This window comes from Pan paniscus, chromosome 5 (assembly GCF_029289425.2).
Source record: "Pan paniscus chromosome 5, NHGRI_mPanPan1-v2.0_pri, whole genome shotgun sequence".
In the NCBI taxonomy this organism is placed as follows: Eukaryota; Metazoa; Chordata; class Mammalia; order Primates; family Hominidae; genus Pan; species Pan paniscus.
Genome location: NC_073254.2, coordinates 149,152,647 through 149,175,545, shown reverse-complemented (window position 1 = coordinate 149,175,545; position 22,899 = coordinate 149,152,647). Strand labels below are relative to the sequence as shown.

Below are 22,899 nucleotides of genomic sequence, written 5' to 3'. Positions count from 1 at the left end.
AGTAGCAGGTAAAATGTCTATAAAATGTGAGACATTGGCATAAAGAAATCTTTCTTTACTACATTATAGAGTATATTTTATATAATTTAGAGTAGCACAGTTCAAACACAGAAGTATAGTGTTCTGGGACTTTTGTGCACATTTTCATAGAGACCAAAATTTCCCGCCTTCTATTAGCTTGTTAATATACATGATCTTGACAGTCTAGTTCCAATTCTTTCTACGTATCCCCAGGGACATCATTGTTTTTTCAAAATTTCTTTGTGACTCATCGACCATTGTCATCCATGAGTCAGCCCCTAATTGCATTCCTGGCTTATTCTTGGAAGATCCTCTTGACATGAATATTCTAGGACTTAAAGTTTTTTGATTCCCAGCTTGAAAGTGAAGCCATCTGCTTTATGGTTGAGCTCTTTGAATAATTTAACTTCCTCTGTTATCAATATCAAATTATTAATAAATGCTCTGCTCATTATTTCTTATCGTTGCTTTATTCTTTATATTATTCGTTCATCAACTCATAGCTGAACTACTATATACAAGACATATGAGATATCACAGGGAATATAAAAATGCCCTCAAGAGGATTATAGCAAAGGAAGTAGGAATTTTCTTTTTTGCTTTAGTTCCCTTAGCACAGTTTCTACTTGGAGAAATAGAGTCACGATAGTTTTCCTATGTACTTTCTGATGAGGCGGACTTCAGATAAGTATATTACAAGGTGGAAGAAAATCACTGCTGTAAGAGGGGTACAGACAACATGTTCTGGATCTGATACCAAATTCATCACCAGTGTCCACTATGCCCGGAAGAAAAAAATAAGACAGAAAAACCAGGGAGTTGAGCAAAAAAGATGTATCCCAAGATTTTCATGACAAGATTAAAATAGGCTACTGTTGCAGTGTCCTCTTCCAGATGTAAGAATGTCTCCAGATGTAAAAATATCTACTAAAGGGCATTTATTGAAATAAGTAAATAAATAAATACACACAGTAAAACCATAATTTTGTTCTTTTCTTGCCATCCATCAGATTGGCACAGACCATATATTATACCTTATTACCACCATCCAATTCAGTCCCTAAAGCACAGATGGGAATATAATTGACCCTAAATATCGAATGATGAAGGTAAAAGTTTTGTACCTTCCAGATTGAATGTTATTTTAATCATCATGAGATTTCTATTTTCCTTTATAATTCTATAACTTATTTGTACTGATGAATTTTAAAAAGTTATTAACATATAATTAATTTTTTTCTTTTTTTGTTTATACTTCAATGGTTGCAAAAACATAATTTAATAAAAATTTTTAAAGTTGTTTTAACTGTTAATCTAAACAAAATGGAGTCTAATCTATTAAACCTCTCAGCATTCCTACTGGGAAGCTCCTATTGATCCAATAAATTCATTTTAACACTTTATTTGTATAGAGTCCATTAGTGACTCTTTTCAATTTGCGTATTTAATGATAATTTTCACACTACAGCCTATAAAACACGGTAATTTCTAGAACGCTACAGACTTCCACTCTAGAAATTAATATTCATTCCCTTATATCACCATATTTTCTTAAAACCAAATATTCTGCTTTTGCTATTTCTATACCATTATTCTAATCAATTACATTAATAAAATGAAATATGAACTATAATAGTCATTTTTCCATTGTAAATAATCCATACGTAAATACTTTTATATTCTCACATATTATGATATTAAAACACATCACTTCACTTTAGACTAGTGTTTTCAATCTACTTAATCTATTTTTTATTATCATGTCCCTATGGAGCCTATATAGTCATTTTTTCATAATCATCCCCACCATGAAACTTTAATACTCCAGATATATTTTATGTACAGACGCACCATGTGAATGTTTGCCTTTACATAAAATCAATATGACATTTTTGTTCCCAAAGAACCAATTTTCATTCTTTTAGGAAGAAATGTGTGCTTTAGACATCTATTTCTGTTGAACATAGCTCAATGTTGTGGCCTACCCTACAAAAAATCATGGCTGCCTTTTTTTTCTTTAGTTCTCTTTTCCCTTTAAAAACAAAGTTGAATTAGAAAAATTTTACTAAGTTCTTTTGTTTTTGATTTCTTGAAGTGAGATACTATTGTGTTGACATCAATTTTCTTTTTGCTATAGTTTCCTCAGTGCAGTTTTTCTCTGGAGAAATAGTCACCGTAGTTTTCTTGTATTCTTTATCATAGAAGCTACTGCCTTATAAACTAGGTACAACTTCAGCAATACATATTGAACTGTGATTGTTAGTCAGCTGGGAGTACTACTGACAAAGTTACCAGGAATAGCTCCAGTGACATTTAAGTTATTTTTTTGTGTGATAATTGCTTCAGGAATTTCTCAGTCATGCTTGGTTTTTTGGTAGTTTGTAGTTAATTACAGGTTTTCTTCTGTTATGACCTTTAGACTAATGCATCCTAGTATTAAAAGAAGTTAACAAAAGAAGGATAATTAGTTAATTAGCAGTATTTGTTGAGGACTTACTCCTAAAACACACTTTTCCAAGGCTAGATAATAGTTGATGGGTTAGGGAGAGAGAAGGAAATACATAAACATTAGTTCTCAATTTTCACAAGTTCAGCTTTTAATATTGTGAAAGAGAACCAGAGCTGGACAGTAGTTGAAACGATGAAAATAGGCTTCAGTGAGAAACTATGGCAACAGAGAAAAAGCAACCTTAGTAAAGAACTAGCCTCCATTCCCAATACAACATGAACAAGTAGGGATTCAGTGCCAAGGAAAAGGGTGGAGATTTATAGCCACGAGCAAGGATCGGGGGCGAACAATCATTAAGAGGAGACATCAGGGGTAGGTAGGGGGGATTCTTGCTAAACCAAATTAACAGGATTCTTGTTGAAGACAGGCCAGAGGGATCAGATATCAAGGGTAAGGTGTTCTTAACACACTGACTTAGCAGAATTCTTGCTATAACCAAGCTAGGTTTGAGGACAAGGCTCAACGATGAGGCCTCATCAAAAAGAGGACTCAGAGAAGCCTTTCCAAAATTTGGTCAAGGAGAGAGTCTGTCAATGTAAAAAATTGACTAACATAATATTATTTGAACTGTAGCTGTTGCAAGAGATAAATTCATTCATGCATGAACCTTTTATGCCAAAAATTCTACATCTGTAATTTAGATTCAGGATTAAATGTACACATTGAAGGCCATTTGTAAAAATGCCCAGGAACCAAGTCTACAAGTTAATGAAGTGACCATTCCTGTACACAAATGAAAAAGAAGAGGGAAATCCAAAACCAATAAAAATGTTAACACACCATAAAAATCCTTTCAGGGAAAAAGAACAGAAACTTATCTCTACTTGGGAAAAGCAGTATAAACAACAACAAAAAGTAATCCAGTAGGTATTTATGGTTATACTTTATACTTGTACAGGGCTTCAGTGTGATAATTATACCTATTGAGAGGCAGAAAAGATTCAATAACACCATTTCATAGATTATAAAATAGAATCGGAAAGGCTAAATGACTGTCAAAGCTTCACGAGATTTTAGTTCTCTTCCTTCCTTCTTTCTTTTGTATGAGTCATTGTGTTATCTTCTTATTGTGCAATGGTAAAGAAAAAATATAGGGTCCATATCATCACCAGAGGTAAGATAGACATAAAACAGAATTACTCACTATGAGATCATAAAAGAAAAGAAAAAGGTTTGAAAAGTGATTATGCCATGAGAATGATATGATTTGAGGATGTAGGGGCAGCTTTCCTGAGAAAGTTGAAGTTAAGCCGAGCCATTAAAAATGCCTGGCTAAGCAAAGGAATAGAGCTAGAAATGAGGTTTCCCAAGAAATGTGAATAGAACTTATAAAATTCCAGATGCTACAAACAACTAAGAGACTCAAGAAATTTAAGCAAAGCTGAAAAACAGTGACTGAAACTCAAGAACATTCTGGAGAGGTAAGCCAAGGCCAGATCACATATTCTCGTGGGCCTGTAAGGACTTAATGGAAAATGCAATAAAAACAAAGCAAAACAAGATGAAAATACAGACTCTGATTTCTAGTCTTCTACTTCACTATTTATCTTTCTATTATAAGACTTTGATAAAAATAAAAGCACATGTTCCTAACTAGATCAAGGTCAATTTATATTATGTGTGAGATTCTACATACCAACTGATTTTGCAAAAATAATATGACACCAAACTGCAAAAGAGCCAATTTCTAGCATATGGTACTTGAAATAAACAAATACTGAGAGTCAGACAGCACTTACAGTCAATGACTTGTCATATATCTGAGATTGACTTGCCTCTTGTAATTGGTAAGAGAGAGAAATTTCAACATTTTTAACAATGCAAAAATATTATAAACATTTGAGTGTCTTGAGCTAGCACTGCTTTCACATTTTGAAATATAATTATGATAATATTCATTCATATCATTGTTGAAGAGAAAATCTTATGTGTAAAATGTAACAATGTAGTTGACATTGTATTAAAAATTTCATTCACCTCTTTTTAAATCTGGAATTCTTTTTTACATTCAATTAAAGAAATTTTAAATTAGAAATTATATTGACATTCAAAAAGCACATATAACATGCATTACCCATGCAACCTAGAGGTAACAAAATATTTATATTTTATATTTGCCTCAGATATATTTTTAAAGCAATGATACTTAGATACAAATGAATCTCATTTCACTTCTGTTTTATTCCCTTTCCTGTTTCTCTAGAGGTAACTACTATTCTGAAATTAGTACTTACCCTACAAGTGTATTTAAATTTTTTAATTATAATGTATGTGTTCACAAACAATGTAGCATTGTTTTATGTTTTACAACTTGATATAAATAATACCATAATGACATTGTTTTTTCCACCTGAAGTTTCTGAAATTTATCATTGTTTATACATGAGGATCTATTTCAACCACTTTAACTGTTTCTTTTATCAGATTAAAGGAAATATTACAATTTATTTTTGCTATTTATTTTTCTCATTTTCATCATAGTAAGTACATTTACGTTGAGCACATTTTAGATGGTTTTTCTCTACACATTGTAAGAGTTTTTTGGGGTAAATGTTTGGATGTGGAATTGTTGGTTGACAGGGTTTTATCACCTTCAAAGATGCTAGATAATACCATATTGCCCTCCTAAATTGTGGTACTAATTAACTCTATTAATAGAAATGGTAAACATTTCAAATTTCACAGATTTTCACTGGTACTTGGTGATCGTCAGCTGTCTCCTCATTTAGAATTTTATGTTCTTCAATAACCTTTAAAAATTATCTCAATTTTACAAACATTTATTTTTAGGTATCATGAAGTTTTTCTTGCTATTCTAAGTATTTTTATTACATTTTTTATTTGCTTGTCACTGACATATAGAAATACTACTGCTTTTTATAGATTGATTCTTCTGGACTATAATCTAGTGAAACTGTCTTATGGGTTCAATATTCTTACTAAAGGACATATATTATTTAATATTCTTTCCATGAAGTTGGACTGTGAGTGGTAAACACTCACAATAAAGATATTTGCCCCCAGTTTTAATATTTTTCTCTTTGTCTTGCTGGTTGACAGGTTTTCTACTAGGGGTAGACTTATTTTTTATCATCCTCAAACTGAGGATTTATAATAGTTTTTAACTCGTGATCATTCTTTTCTCCTTCATTATTTTTTCAAATATTGTTTCCCTCAACTTCTTCTAATCTCTTCTTTGGCAACTTCTGCTAAACTTCTGTTCAATTTTACAATTCTGTGAGTCAGTTAGCATCATATTTATTTACTTCCCTATGTCAATTTATAGGTAATTTTTTCAGGCCTATATTTCTGATTTTCTATCCTGCAGTTTCTCATCTCTTGTTTAACCCAATCATTGAATTTTTAATTTCAATGACTGCATATTTTTTTCATTTCTGGAAGTAAATTATACATGTTTCTTTTCCAAACCTGGTTACTTTTGAATTTTAATATAGCGTCTATTTTATGTTACTTTTTTCTATTCCTTCTTTGTTTATTCTTCAATCTTCTAATCATGCTTTTACAATTGTACATTTTAAACATATTTTTATGATTTATGTGATAAGAATATGATCACAGATTTTTATGAATACAAAATTTATTTCAGACTACCCTTTCTAGTTCTTTGTGTACAAATATCCTCATTTTTGTGGCTACTGGTTTCCTTTTGTAGTTATTTTCCTTTTGTGTACTTTACTGGCTTTGTGATGAGATCATTTTCAGTTGAGGCTGTATTATTTTTCCTATGGGAATATCATTTCCTTGACTTGTTGAAGAATGCCAGCACATAAGGGGAGAATAAAAATGGATCCCATTCCCATGTGGCACACAGGTTTGGGGATTTGGTCCTACATAAGGTAGTAACTTTTACCCACCCAGAGCCCCTAAGAGAAAAATTTTCTAGCTGCCTCTGTAGGCTTGCAGGAAGAATTTTCTAGCCCCCATTTCACTGTCTGAAAGCATTTCTAGTGTCCCTGCTTCAGTGAGTTCAGCTGCAATTTCCGTCTGTGGGTCCAAATCCTAGTGTCAAGTCCTAGTGAGGGCATTAAAACTCCAAACTTTAGCCCTGATCTTAGAACTAAGACTTGTCTCCCACCCTCCACCCCATGACCCCAGTTGCTCAGTTTAGCTTGAACTTTTGCTTATGCTTAACTTAGATTTCCCTCTTTGGTCTGACATCTAGGAATTTCCCTTTCTTTCCTGAATCTAAATGTTTATAAATCTATTTGCTATGTTTATGCAGCATATCTGTATTTTTAAAATAGCAAAAGTGGGAGAAGTGATGTCCATATCAGCTCAGTATGTCATTTTACCCACAGGAAAAATAATACAGCCTCAACTGAAATGGGCTCATCACAGAGCAGTCATTAAAAATTTATAAAACAAAAAACAATTAGGCCCAAGGCTTCCTAATGAAGCTCTTTTTAAAAATGTCTTCACACTTCAGTAAGATATTTCTTTCTGATAAAAAAATTATTTAAAAACTCGTATGTTATAGTATAAGAGAATAAAGGTACAAATGTTTAAGGTTAATAAGCATTCTGGAGATGAATACTTATATACACATTATTTCATATGTGATTTATATTATTTCTATTTACAGATAAATACTTATTTAAAGTTACTAACTTGGATAGAAATATATGGACACTTATGTATATATTCTTCCCCTTCTGCTAAAAATCTGTCATTTGATTTGAATTTATATCTCCAATATTTTAGTCTTTCAATAAAATTTTGCTTCTTAAGCAGCATTTTGATCCATGCTGTTTTTACAATCAGTTGACATATCTATGTCAAATCATGTTTTTGTGAAACAGTATGAACTGTTACATTAAGTGTCTTTTCAGTATTTAAATACACTACACTAAGTGTCTTTTCAGTATTTAAATTGTATGCATATTTTGTTGAAATGCTAGGTTATTAATTATTTTTTAAACAAGAGACTGTAGGCACTTAATTGTAGTACATTGCATGCACATTTTGATATAACTCATTGTGGCATATTGTGATATTATTGTGATATATAATTCTGTGATGCAATTCATGTTATATGCATATAATTTGTGATTTTTATAATTACATAGATGTTTTATGAAACTTGCTTTCTGCAAGTTTTTAATCCTGAAACAATTTAGTTTATAAGAACTTACAGTTTTCTATTTAAGATATCACATGGTAGAAAGGCATTTATTTTAATGATGCTATTTACTTAATTTTCATTCTCTTTTATGATTTCTTAATTGCTGTTTATTGTTGCATTTTAATTGTCTGTGTAGAGCTTCAAGTGTCTACACAGGAGGCATCTTTCTTATTAGGATTATAATAATTCTCAGTACAATATTGAGTTCGGCTGAGAGCAGGCAGTAAGTAGCTCAAGGGGCTTTCCCTTGGAGCCCTGCTAATCACTACAGCTCTCTTGCTCCAGCCTTTCTCGCTATATTTACCAAAGAAAATTAACTCGCTTGTTACTCCCTTTCCTTGCAAATACCAGACATCACCACTGTATGAGTGGTAGGTGTAGAAAAACACTTGTTTTTCTTCCCTGTTTGATTTTATATATTCTAGAAACTCAGGAGGTTTCTTTTCCATTTTAAGCTTAGTTTTAACTGTCCTTTATTTGAGCAAGTGGTAAAGGTTAGAGATTTCTGTGGAGTTTTGAAAAGAGAATAAAGCACACACAAGACATGTTTTGATAAATACTAGAGAAGATGCACTAAGAGCCTGCAGGATTGCCCACGGAGACATACAAGATGGAGAGGGGAGGTGTCCTTAAGCAAGCAATCACTCACACACTGCTACACAATCTTGGTCGACTCAAGCAATTTTTCATTTCAGATAATATTGGAATGAAATGTAATAGATTAGAAAATTTACTACATTCCAGGACATGGCAACTTTTTACCATGGGCTTGTGGACTTTTCTGCTTACTGTGTCCACAGGAGTTTTATTATTTCAGTAGTTCAAAATAGGAACCTAAATTGCCCCTGATGTAACATATACCTATTATGTAACTATTATTATTATATTTAGCTTGATATTTCCAGACATTCTTGTCCCAATTCATAAACACTTCATTAAAACTAATATTTGCTACTTATATTATGGCTTAATGGTTGTATATGTACACATATGCTCACATGTATCAAATATAACTATATAATATTTTATAGCTGCCTAGATAAGACTAACAGGTTAATAAAAATATTTTTAATAAGGGTCCCTCTTTAATTGAAAATAAAGAAAAAAGTAGTAACTTTCATTTTTACGTAAGTATGGTATGCTAACTTTTTCAAAGAATGGTTCATTCTCTCAGCTAATGTAGTTATACACCGTCTGGTCAGAATGTTATAGAACTCATTACTATAGCTAAAGTAAATCAGTCTTTTCATTTTTCACTTGTGCATGCCTCTATGTTTCATAATGTTTATAAGCTGCAGATGTAATGCATCCCTTGGTGTTAACATGATTTGTTATTAGGTGAGCATGTACAACAAATAAAGTTGCATTTCTAAAAGTAATCTTGGAAGAAAATATGGAATCTTTAATTAATTCCATTAGGGCTTTGTACTTTTTTATAATTAAACAGAAAAATTTGAATATAATGAGTATTTTAAGACTTATCTGGGTTCAAACTTTAGAAGATTATTTAAAAATTCAGAATAAAACCCTTGACAGAATTCATTACTGAATTAGATGCAAAGGTAGATTTGAATGCACTTTAGTTTTAAAGGGTTGCTATTTCTAGTGCCGTATATTTTTAAATTAACACACTAGTTGGGCAATGGGGTGAAAGTGTTTTTGTTATAAAATAACAAGCCTTTAAATGTGGTTTATCCTCCGTGCATTTGTAGGCTTTTAGATAAGTGCCTTATAAACATCCTGCTACAGTGAACCTGGTGGGCATTTAAAGACATTTATAGGGTCACCACACGTAGAATAGATTATGGATACTTCCAGAAGTCATTAAAATTGCTTAATGCCAAGGAAATCAACAGAGAAGCCAAGAAAAATAACCTTCTATCTTGACAGTGGGACATTACTGGAATAAACCATGTACCTTGCAGATACAGGGGCCAAAACAAGGATCCTCATTTTTGCTCCCTAACCCACTGCAGTTACAGGCTTTGCAGTCCGGGTAGCCAGTGTAGCCCCTGGCACACCGATCACAGCTCACACCTCCAAAACCAGTTTTGCAATGACAGGATCCAGGTGCCAAACCTAAAGAAAGATGAACCACATATCAACATTTCTAAAACAAGTACATAATTTAGTTGTTAAAGTTTTAATGATAGTAACCTTTAAAATGCTATTTTGACACAAAAAATAGATTTTTGATATATATCAATAAAGAAAAGTTAAAACCAAAGAGTAGAGGGTTTAATTAAAAGCTTTCTATGATTACGTGAACATAGCATCTTCTAAGTGTCAATAGAAATATTAAAAATGTAAACAAGAAAGATGAAATCTCAAAGCATCTACCAAACGATGGCTATAGAAAACAATGACCAAGGAGAAATTTCCACAAACGCTAATGCTGATGATGCTACATTGAGAAGAATAAGCAGTAACGAATGCAAAACTAGTGGCTCACGGAACAAGCCTGCTCCACCAGACTATCACAGGTGCAAAGTAGCCTTGGGAATAAAGACATATTACTTAAAATAACAGTTTAACAATGATACTCTAAGAACATGCCACTGGCAGTATTACTAAAGAAAATAAAGGTGTTCATTGGAATTGATATTTTGGGGATAAGAAGCAATAGATGAGGGGAATGAAAAGTTTAAATTTACTTTTTTAACATAGAGAAATACAAAACACAATGTTTATTCATGTCTTTGATTAAAAAATAGAAATAATACAGGATGAATGCATACAACTAACAGACCTTCAAAATCTGGAGAAAGATAAAAGCAAATCAGTAATATATATAGTCCATCAGAAAGAAGAAAGGAGGAGGGAAAAAAAGGCAAGGAAACATTAGGGAGAGAAAGCAAAAAGCAGAATGACAGAATTAGTGTCAGAAATGCATAGTAAATATATACTAATGAGTTAAGCAGTCTTACTGTTCTTATTAAAAACATAAACATGTAATGTGCACAAGAGATACACAAAATGAACAGGAATATTGCAAATAAAATATTACAAGTAAAAGAAAATGAATGTGTGTCAAGAAAGCGTATGGAAAAGAAAAAAAAGTTGTGAAATATTAAATAGGGCCAAAGTAGAACTCAAATAAACTAGGTTCAGTAAGGCAAGCTCTCATTTTACATTGATAAAAATATAATAAAAACATGATTTAAATTATTACGTTTATGCTTCAAATAAGCACTAATTATCAGCACAAAAATATGTAGACAACAAAATATATTGGAAATAAAAAGTTTAAAAGTCAATGACTGAAAATGATGCTAACTTACTCATCTTAAGTATTTACAGATGAAGTAAGAAAAAACAGAAAATTTGAATAATCTAACAATATCAAATTACATATTATGTGGTATATAACTAAATATTTACCATAGTTTGTGATTGACTATAAAAAATATTCAATTATCAAAGCAGAAATTATCTAAGGCTTATTTTCTTAACATAAATTACTACTTTTAGATGTGTATCAAATGCCACAAAAATTAAGATTAAATTAATTCTGAATATCAAACATGATGAGAGAATTTTATGCAAAATTCAACTGTTCTAAAAATTAATGCCTAAATATTTCTCTTTAATAACTCTTGGGTTAAAGAGAAAATCAAGACTTCAATTAAAAATAAATAGCTATCTAGGTAGAATATAATAGCAGTAAAAAAGGAACTTAATTTTTGTTGAGTATGGAAAAACTGTACCCAAAAGTAAACTTATAGGCTTAAATAGTCCATTATTTTAAGAATAGATAAATTAAAATTTAATTCATTTAAGTATAAAAAAGAGAAAATATAAACACCACAGGAAATAAAGAGATTTGAAAAAAAGAAAAGCAAGCAAAAGGAAACGGTAACAAAGCTAATCAAGGGTATCAAAAGAGGACAAATTATCAAAGAACTACCACAAACATGTTTTAATGATAGTTAATTTTTTTTTATTATTATACTTTAAGTTCTGGAATACATGTGCAGAACATCCAGGTTTGTCACATAGGTATGCATGTGCCATGGTGGTTTGCTGCAGCCATCGACCTGTCATCTACATTAGGTATTTCTCCTAATGCTGTTCCTCCCCTAGACCCCCACCCACTGACAGGCCCTGGCATGTGATGTTCCCCTCCTTGTGTTCATGTGTTCTCATTGTTCAACTCCCACTTACGAGTAAGAACATGCGGTGGTTTTCTGTAATGCTAGTTAATTTTTACAGACTGTTTTCAAAACTTGAAACTCTTATGGTCATATAAAAATGGAGAGCTATGTAATTCAATTTATGAAGCAAATTCTAACTTGATACCCAAATGCAAACGATAACCCAAAATTAACAAAACTGCTAAGACTCAAATAGCACTTATCTTATGGTAGTCATTATACTTAGCATTACACAAAACACAGGGGTTAATTCAGTTAGTACTCAAAACATCTATATGAGATAGACACTATTATTTTTCCTGTTTCACAGATGAGGTAACTAAGGCATGGAGAAATTAAGTGATTTGCCAAAGGAGCACAACTTGTGGGTGTCTGAGTCACAGGCAATTAACTTATGAATCCAGATGAGCAAAACACCAAACTGAATCCTAAAGTACATTAAAAGGATCCTCTATGATGTCCAAGTAGAACATACTCTGGTAAAATAAATATTGTTTGATATTAGTAAGTTCATTTCTAATAGATTACCCAATAGACCAAATGGGAAATAAATCTGATAATTTTAATAAAGTTTGCAAAGGCATTAAATAGTTTAACATTTATTTCTGATGTTAAAATTTCCAGAAATTGAGGCTAAATGTAGAAGTACTTCATGTATTAAACAATGTCTCTCTTAACTTTTATTTCTGGAAGTATTGTAGACTAGATGTCCAAAAAACCCCTCCTGTTCAGAACAGTTGAAGATACAGAATAAAATTAAACGTAGAAAAATAGATAGGTAGGTAGGTAGGTAGGTAGATAGATCGAAAGATAGATGGCAGATAATAGAATTGTTGCGCTGGTATGAAATAAAGAAACCCCTTGGAGACGAGAAACTACAAAATTGACTTCTAGAAAGGTTACGTCATTCTTTAAAACAATGTCTTTCCTGGAGTTGACTGGCAAATTCTGATGACTAGACTACAGTTCATGGAGCATGGTTTTACAGAAGAACAACAAAAAATTCTAGGTCCTATATAAGGTAGGTCATTATCACATAACTTCATGTAAATTCAAGGCTTCTGAAAGAATAAACTAAGAAATACATATGCACGCATACATCCACAAAACACACACACACACACAAACACACACACTTACGAAACATAAGAAAATGAAGTCCATATGAATAAGAGTTAGAAGAGAAATAAAAATGCAGACTCAGACTCAATAACAGAGTGCTTCTAACAGATTCCAAAAATAAAATAAATATATTTAATATGTCTAAAGAGCTGAAAGTAATATTAAATGTAGATGAGTAAAAAAGAGTATTGGAAAACAAAATGTAGTTTGAAAATTTCCTTATGAAATATAACAAAATAAATTCTAGATGGATTAAAAAATTAAGTATTATAAAATGAAATCATACGAATGAAGAAAACAAATACATTTTTCTAATCTTGGGATAGATGAGAGTTCTAGGATTATAAAGGATGTAAGAAATACACCAAAAAATCAAAATATATAATAATCATGGGTTGGTATCATTATTATAAGTAAAGAATTTTACCTGAACTTTGACAGGTCATTACATAAAATTTTTGAAGTTTGTGCATTAGAAATTATCAACAGTAGTGAGACACAAAGCAAATCTGAAAACTGATTATTAAAAAATGATATACTATCACTGTTTTTAATATTTAAAGTGCTCTTACAAATCTACGAGGGAGAAAACTTCCTTCTACTAAAAGAAAATGAAGAAAACTAAAAGAAAAATCAGAAAAGAAATACATAGTATTTCCCTCGTATTCAAATGAATGCCAGTAATACACTAAAATATCCTTTTCTACTATCTGGTTATGTAATCTGATGAAGAAGTGCAAACCATGAGACCACATCTTACACTCTTTCCTAAATAAGTTATCAGAGCAAGCATGAAGATAAAAATGACCTACAAATATGTGTCCAATTTTGCAATTCGAGCCTGCATCAAATAATATGTATCTAATTACAGTATTACAATCTTGATTATTATATTTCTATTTTTGAATTATAAGCATTAATTATTGGTCCAGAGCTGAATGTAACTGTGAAAATCTTTGAAAAGATTTCAAAGATATGTAATTGACAGACACTGACAAGTGGTGAAGAATGTAGGGATGATAGTCTTTATCACAGCTTATATAGTAGGACCTCAAGAGAAAGTCTAAATGTAGTCACTGATGAAACAGACATGTAAGGTCTCTTGAACATGATAAAGATATCGTAGAAGAAACACATAATAAAAATGTATGGATGGTGGAATGAAGGAGGGAGGTGTTGTGAATGATACATTTCTTCACCTTTCAAGACGGAGAGTCAATAGGCAATATGTAATGGTGATAAAAGTACTGATAAGAATATTATTTAGATATTAAAGGTAACTCACTAAAAAACTGAATCAGGGAGAGGAGCCAAGATGGCCGAATAGGAACAGCTCCGGTCTACAGCTCCCAGCGTGAGCGACGCAGAAGACGGTGATTTCTGCATTTCCATCTGAGGTACCGGGTTCCTCTCACTAGGAGTGCCAGACAGTGGGCGCAGGTCAGTGGGTGCGCGCACCGTGCGCGAGCCGAAGCAGGGTGAGGCATTGCCTCCCTTGGGAAGCACAAGGGGTCAGGGAGTTCCCTTTCCAAGTCAAAGAAAGGGGTGACGGACGGCACCTGGAAAATTGGGTCACTCCCACTCGAATACTGCGCTTTTCCGACGGGCTTAAAAAACGGCGCACCACGAGATTATATCCTGCACCTGGCTTGGAGGGTCCTACGCCCACGGAGTCTCCTGATAGCTAGCACAGCAGTCTGAGATCAAACTGCAAGGCGGCAGCGAGGCTGGGGGAGGGGCGCCCACCATTGCCCAGGCTTGATTAGGTAAACAAAGCAGCCTGGAAGCTCGAACTGGGTGGAGCCCACCACAGCTCAAGGAGGCCTGCCTGCCTCTGTAGGCTCCACCTCTGGGGGCAGGGCACAGACAAACAAAAAGACAGCAGTAACCTCTGCAGACTTAAATGTCCCTGTCTGACAGCTTTGAAGAGAGCAGTGGTTCTCCCAGCACGCAGCTGGAGATCTGAGAACGGGCAGACTGCCTCCTCAAGTGGGTCCCTGACCCCTGACCCCTGAGCAGCGTAACTGGGAGGCACCCCCAAGCAGGGGCACGCTGACACCTCACACGGCAGGGTATTGCAACAGACCTGCAGCTGAGGGTCCTCTCTGTTAGAAGGAAAACTAACTAACAGAAAGGACATCCACACCAAAAACCCATCTGTACATCACCATCATCAAAGACCAAAAGTAGATAAAACCACAAAGATGGGGAAAAAACAGAACAGAAAAACTGGAAACTCTAAAAAGCAGAGTGCCTCTCCTCCTCCAAAGGAACGCAGTTCCTCACCACCAACGGAACAAAGCTGGATGGAGAATGACTTTGATGAGCTGAGAGAAGAAGGCTTCAGATGATCAAATTACTCTGAGCTACGGGAGGACATTCAAACCAAAGGCAAAGAAGTTGAAAACTTTGAAAAAAATTTAGAAGAATGTATAATTAGAATAACCAATACAGAGAAGTGCTTAAAGGAGCTGATGGAGCTGAAAACTAAGGCTCGAGAACTATGTGAAGAATGCAGAAGCCTCAGGAGCTGATGCGATCAACTGGAAGAAAGGGTATCAGCGATGGAAGATGAAATGAATGAAATGAAGCGAGAAGGAAGGTTAGAGAAAAAAGAATAAGAAGAAATGAGCAAAGCCTCCAAGAAATATGGGACTATGTGAAAAGACCAAATCTATGTCTGATTGGTGTACCTGAAAGTGATGGGGAGAATGGAACCAAGTTGGAAAACACTCTGCAGGATATTATCCAGGAGAACTTCCCCAATCTAGCAAGGCAGGCCAACGTTCAGATTCAGGAAATACAGAGAACGCCACAAAGATACTCCTCGAGAAGAGCAACTCCAAGACACATAATTGTCAGATTCACCAAAGCTGAAATGAAGGAAAAAATGTTAAGGGCAGCCAGAGAGAAAGGTCAGGTTACCCTGAAAGGGAAGCCCATCAGACTAACAGCGGATCTCTCGGCAGAAACTCCACAAGCCAGAAGAGAGTGGGGGCCAATATTCAACATTCTTAAAGAAAAGAATTTTCAACCCAGAATTTCATATCCAGCCAAACTAAGCTTCATAAGTGAAGGAGAAATAAAATACTTCACAGACAAGCAAATGCTGAGAGATTTTGTCACTACCAGGCCTGCCCTAAAAGAGCTCCTGAAGGAAGCGCTAAACATGGAAAGGAACAACCGGTACCAGCCGCTGCAAAATCATGCCAAAATGTAAAGACCATCAAGACTGGGAAGAAACTGCATCAACTAATGAGCAAAATAACCAGCTAACATCATAATGACAGGATCAAATTCACACATAACAATATTAACTTTAAATGTAAATGGACTAAATGCTCCAATTAAAAGACACAGACTGGCAAATTGGATAAAGAGTCAAGACCCATCAGTGTGCTGTATTCAGGAAACCCATCTCACGTGCAGAGACACACATAGGCTCAAAATAAAAGGATGGAGGAAGATCTACCAAGCAAACGGAAAACAAAAAAAGGCAGGGGTTGCAATCCTAGTCTCTGATAAAACAGACTTTAAACCAACAAAGATCAAAAGAGACAAAGAAGGCCATTACATAATGGTAAAGGGATCAATTCAACAAGAAGAGCTAACTATCCTAAATATATATGCACCCAATACAGGAGCACCCAGATTCATAAAGCAAGTCCTGAGTGACCTACAAAGAGACTTAGACTCCCACACATTAATAATGGGAGACTTTAACACCCCACTGTCAACATTAGACAGATCAACGAGACAGAAAGTCAACAAAGATACCCAGGAATTGAACTCAGCTCTGCACCAAGCAGACCTAATAGACATCTACAGAACTCTCCACCCCAAATCAACAGAATATACATTTTTTTCAGCACCACACCACACCTATTCCAAAATTGACCACATACTTGGAAGTAAAGCTCTCCTCAGCAAATGTAAAAGAACAGAAATTATAACAAACTATCTCTCAGACCACAGTGCAATCAAACTAGAACTCAGGATTAAGAATCTCATTCAAAACCGCTCAACTACATGGAAACTGAACAACCTGCTCCTGAATGACTACTGGGTACATAATGAAAAGAAGGCAGAAATAAAGATGTTCTTTGAAACCAACGAGAACAAAGACACAACATACCAGAATCTCTGGGACGCATTCAAAGCAGTGTGTAGAGGGAAATTTATAGCACTAAATGCCCACAAGAGAAAGCAGGAAAGATCCAAAATTGACACCCTAACATCACAATTAAAAGAACTAGAAAATCAAGAGCAAACACATTCAAAAGCTAGCAGAAGGCAAGAAATAACTAAAATCAGAGCAGAACTGAAGGAATAGAGACACAAAAAACCCTTCAAAAAATTAATGAATCCAGGAGCTGGTTTTTTGAAAGGGTCAACAAAATTGATAGACCGCTAGCAAGACTAATAAAGAAAAAAAGAGAGAAGAATCTAATAGAAGCAATAAAAAATGATAAAGGGGATATCACCACCGATCCCACAGAAATACAAACTACCATCAGAGAATACTACAAACACCTCTACGCAAATAAACTAGAAAGTCTAGAAGAAATAGATAAATTCCTCGACACATACACTCTCCCAAGACTAAACCAGGAAGAAGTTGAATCTCTGAATAGACCAATAACAGGACCTGAAATTGTGGCAATAATCAATAGCTTACCAGCCAAAAAGAGTCCAGGACCAGATGGATTCACAGCTGAATTCTACCAGAGGTACAAGGAGGAACTGGTACCATTCCTTCTGAAACTATTCCAATCAATAAAAATAGAGGGAATCCTCCCTAACTCATTTTATGAGGCCCGCATCATTCTGATACCAAAGCCAGGCAGAGACACAACAAAAAAAGAGAATTTTAGACCAATATCCTTGATGAACATTGATGCAAAAATCCTCAATAAAATACTGGCAAAACGAATCCAGCAGCACATCAAAAAGCTTATCCACCATGATCAAGTGGGCTTCATCCCTGGGATGCAAGGCTGGTTCAATATATGCAAATCAATAAAGGTAATCCAGCATATAAACAGAGCCAAAGACAAAAACTGCATGATTATCTCAATAGATGCAGAAAAAGCCTTTGACAAAATTCAACAACCCTTCATGCTAAAAACTCTCAATAAATTAGGTATTGATGGGACGTATTTCAAAATAATAAGAGCTATCTATGACAAACCCGCAGCCAATATCATACTGAATGGGCAAAAACTGGAAGCGTTCCCTTTGAAAACTGGCACAAGACAGGGATGCCCTCTCTCACCACTCCTATTCAACATAGTGTTGGAAGTTCTGGCCAGGGTAATTAGGCAGGAGAAGGAAATAAAGGGTATTCAATTAGGAAAAGAGGAAGTCAAATTGTCCCTGTTTGCAGACGACATGATTGTATATCTAGAAAACCCCATTGTCTCAGCCCAAAATCTCCTTAAGCTGATAAGCAACTTCAGCAAAGTCTCAGGATACAAAATCAATGTACAAAAGTCACAAGCATTCTTATACACCAACAACAGACAAACAGAGAGCCAAATCATGAGTGAACTCCCATTCACAATTGCTTCAAAGAGAATAAAATACCTAGGAATCCAACTTACAAGGGATGTGAAGGACCTCTTCAAGGAGAACTACAAACCACTGCTCAAGGAAATAAAAGAGGATACAAACAAATGGAAGAACATTCCATGCTCATGGGTAGGAAGAATCAATATCGTGAAAATGGCCATACTGCCCAAGGTAATTTACAGATTCAATGCCATCCCCATCAAGCTACCAATGCCTTTCTTCATAGAATTGGAAAAAACTACTTTAAAGTTCATATGGAACCAAAAAAGAGCCCGCATCGCCAAGTCAGTCCTAAGCCAAAAGAACAAAGCTGGAGGCATCACACTACCTGACTTCAAACTATACTACAAGGCTACAGTAACCAAAACAGCATGGTACTGGTACCAAAACAGAGATATAGATCAATGGAACAGAACAGAGCCCTCAGAAATAACACCGCATATCTACAACTATCTGATCTTTGACAAACCTGAGAAAAACAAGCAATGGGGAAAGGATTCCCTGTTTAATAAATGGTGCTGGGAAAACTGGCAAGCCATATGTAGAAAGCTGAAACTGGATCCCTTCCTTACACCTTATACAAAAATCAATTCAAGATGGATTAAAGACTTAAACGTTAGACCTAAAGCCATAAAAACCCTAGAAGAAAACCTAGGCATTACCATTCAGGACATAGGCATGGGTAAGGACTTCATGTCTAAAACACCAAAAGCAATGGCAACAAAAGACAAAATTGACGAATGGGATCTAATTAAACTAAAGAGCTTCTGCACAGCAAAAGAAACTACCATCAGAGTGAACAGGCAACCTACAAAATGGGAGAAAATTTTCGCAACCTACTCATCTGACAAAGGGCTAATATCCAGAATCTACAATGAACTCAAACAAATTTACAAGAAAAAAAAAAACCCCCTCAAAAAGTGAGCGAAGGACATGAACAGACACTTCTCAAAAGAAGACATTTATGCAGCCAAAAAACACATGAAAAAATGCTCATCATCACTGGCCATCAGAGAAATGCAAATCAAAACCACAATGAGATACCATCCTACACCAGTTAGAATGGTGATCATTAAAAAGTCTGGAAACAACAGGTGCTGGAGAGGATGTGGAGAAATAGGAACACTTTTACACTGTTGGTGGGACTGTAAACTAGTTCAACCATTGTGGAAGTCAGTGTGGCGATTCCTCAGGGATCTAGAACTGGAAATACCATTTGACCCAGCCATCCCATTACTGGGTATATACCCAAAGGACTGTAAATCATGCTGCTAAAAAAAAACATGCACATGTATGTTTACTGCAGCATTATTCACAATAGCAAAGACTTGGAACCAACCCAAATGTCCAACGATAGACTGGATTAAGAAAATGTGGCACATATACACCATGGAATACTATGCAGCCATAAAAAATGATGAGTTCATGTCCTTTGTAGGGACATGGATGAAATTGGAAAACATCATTCTCAGTAAACTATCGCAAGAACAAAAAACCAAACACCACATATTCTCACTCATAGGTGGGAATTGAACAATGAGATCACATGGACACAGGAAGGGGAATATTACACTCTGGGGACTGTTGTGGGGTGGGGGGAGGGGGGAGGGATTGCATTGGGAGATATACCTAATGCTAGATGACGAGTTACTGGGTGCAGTGCACCAGCATGGCACATGTATACATATGTAACTAACCTGCACATTGTGCACATGTACCCTAAAACTTAAAGTATAATTAAGAAAAAAAAAAACTGAATTGGAAAAAAGGCTCAATATTTTTAAATTTGGAAGTAAGACTGGGATAAATAGGTTGAGGACACTTATTATTTTATTTCTTTACTATTAAGAATTTATTTTACTATGTATTGTTTTTACAATAATTGAAAAATAATTATATGGAATAAGTATTATTAAAGGATTGGTTAAAATAAACAAAAATTTGAAACAATCTTAATGTCCATATAAAGTTGAGAGGGTAAATAATTATGGCACGACCATATAATAATGTGTTATTTAGGTGCTGAAGCCAGACTTCAGAGAAAGCTTTCATAGATTTTTGGGGAAACTCATCACATAAAGTTAAGAGGAGCAATATCAGAAATTTTTGTATGCATTATGACAGAAATATATGAAAATGTTAATAGTGGTATCTCTCCTGAATTACCACTGAATTGTATATTTATTTTTCTACTTTTCCATTTTTATTCTGTCATCATATACTCATTACTCAAAAAAGGGTAGGGAAGAGTTAAATGATATTAATGAAAACAACATTGTGATTTACTTGTAAACACAAAGAGAAAAGAAGGCTTGAAACGAAAAGTGAGCTCAGTAATTCATCATTCGACTATCAAAACGTATCCGTTTTTTAATATTTCGAAATTTAGTCTACATGTAATGCTCAGATTGATAATCCTACAGTTTTATAAAGAAAGCAGGTAACAAGAATTGTACCTAAGAAACATTGCTGGTCTTTTAACGCTAAAGTCATTAGGGAAAAAAAAACTACATTGTAACCTTGATTACTTTTAGTCTTTCTGGAGAAGAAGCGTCCCAGTGCAGTCTATGAATTTCCTACTTAAACTTGGCGAGCAACTGCCCTGGAAGTAGCTCCCAAACGCTTTTATATCAAGGAGTTATGTTGGCATTTGATTCCTTAATGTTTGGAGTTCATGAATTTCATTCCTCAAAGGAAGTGTTTAGCTTAAATTAGTGTCAGCCTCTTTCTGTTCATTAATTCATGACTACTACCTTCTTAGTCCTTTATGAACATTTCTTGCTTTCTATATTATTGCCTACATCTCAATGTGTGAGTTCTTCTATTTGCTTTTCCCACTACAGCACACACATTCCTCAGTGAACGCTGGCATTTCATGCTAGAACTTATAGAAGCTACAAACAATCTAATAAATTACACGATATGAAAAAATTACATATACCACACATATGTGATTGACTCTCTCTCTTTCTTTATCTCTGTGTGTGTGTGTGTGTATCTCAAAATACATAATTCAACTCTTCTTGCTATGAAAACATTATAATTAAACATGAAAGTAATTATTGAGATGAGTTTAAAAACTGCTTCCTGGAGGGAACGCTAATACACTGATAGATTAAAGAATAGATTTATTACATGAATGACATTTACTGCAAAATATTCTTCTGAAAATAATCATATTTGGCTTTTAGTTGTCCTTTTATCAGAGCAGTGACATTCTGCTGCAGTTCTCACCTCGTCGAGCATGTTTCTCATCCTTGACACAGACTTCATTTAAGGAACCAATTGGATCGCAATGACATGGCTGGCATGGCCTTGGATAATTTGGAGATACCTAACAAAAATATTAAAATGAACTTAACCAAGTGTAATAAAAACAGCAATATTTTTCATTTCAGCAAACTTTTATAGACAAAGTAGTTTTAATAATACAGAGCAGCAAATTATTGAGAAAACTATAAGAATTACCTTTAATACATGTTTATAATTTCTAAAATCCAGTTCTTTTACATGCTTACACAAAAGTAAATATAATAGAATAATAAATTCCTATATATTTGTTACTTAGATTCAATAATTATTGATATTTTCATGTTTTATTCCTTTTTATCTTGTATACATAGTGTATTAACAAAGCTAGTTTACTTAAACAAAACTACACTGTGTTCATATACTGTATATACAAGATTTATTTTCCAGATGTAATAGGAAAAAAAAGAAACTAAATTATTTGCCCAAGAAATGCCCACCTATTCAATATAGTTCATATGTATATATATCTAGGCTTAATTTACAAATGAAAACTTGTTTGCTACTATAAATCAGTGTTAAAATTAGACTTATTTATATACCTCACTGAATCTCAATTAACTAAGTTCACAGATCAGTTTCAAAATCATCATTTGTTTAAGATACATTCATTCATTCCCCCATTATGAAGTTAGGACTGTGCACAGAATAGGTAAGGCATATTTTATATACACATATAAATTAAATGTCATTAAGTGGAAAAATCTAAAATCAAATTTTAAGACAATAATTTTATGAACATCATAGAGATAAATTCTTTAGCTGTTAAACTGCAATTCACAAAATTTGCATAACAATACCCTTCCCAGACTTAACTGATCCCTTTATTGTATATTCACTCAGGAGATTCTAGGAAATTCAGTGGAAAGCAACCGCTGGAAACTGAACAAGGTGAGAAGAGTTTTCAGGTGCTACCAACCATAAAGTAAAGAGAATTCAGACTTTAAGTTAACTACATTAGAAATGTTTGATGAATACCTGGAGTTTTCCACTAATCTGTCCTAACAAAGTATGAAAGTAAACTTTCATGACTTCATGGTGATCACTCAGCAAGTTTATTACTAATTAGA

General features: G+C 34.1%; 1 protein-coding gene across 1 annotated transcript in view; it reads right to left on the bottom strand.

The window, feature by feature from the left end:
- LAMA2 (laminin subunit alpha 2) overlaps window positions 1–22,899 on the bottom strand; it is a 637,137-nt gene that overhangs the window by 338,260 nt on the left and 275,978 nt on the right. The window contains exons 9-10 of the mRNA XM_055114116.2: window positions 21,755–21,854; window positions 9,592–9,752 (exon numbers count right to left, since the gene is read on the bottom strand). Coding sequence (XP_054970091.2) covers window positions 9,592–9,752; window positions 21,755–21,854 — 261 coding nt within the window. The remainder of the gene's footprint in view (window positions 1–9,591; window positions 9,753–21,754; window positions 21,855–22,899) is intronic.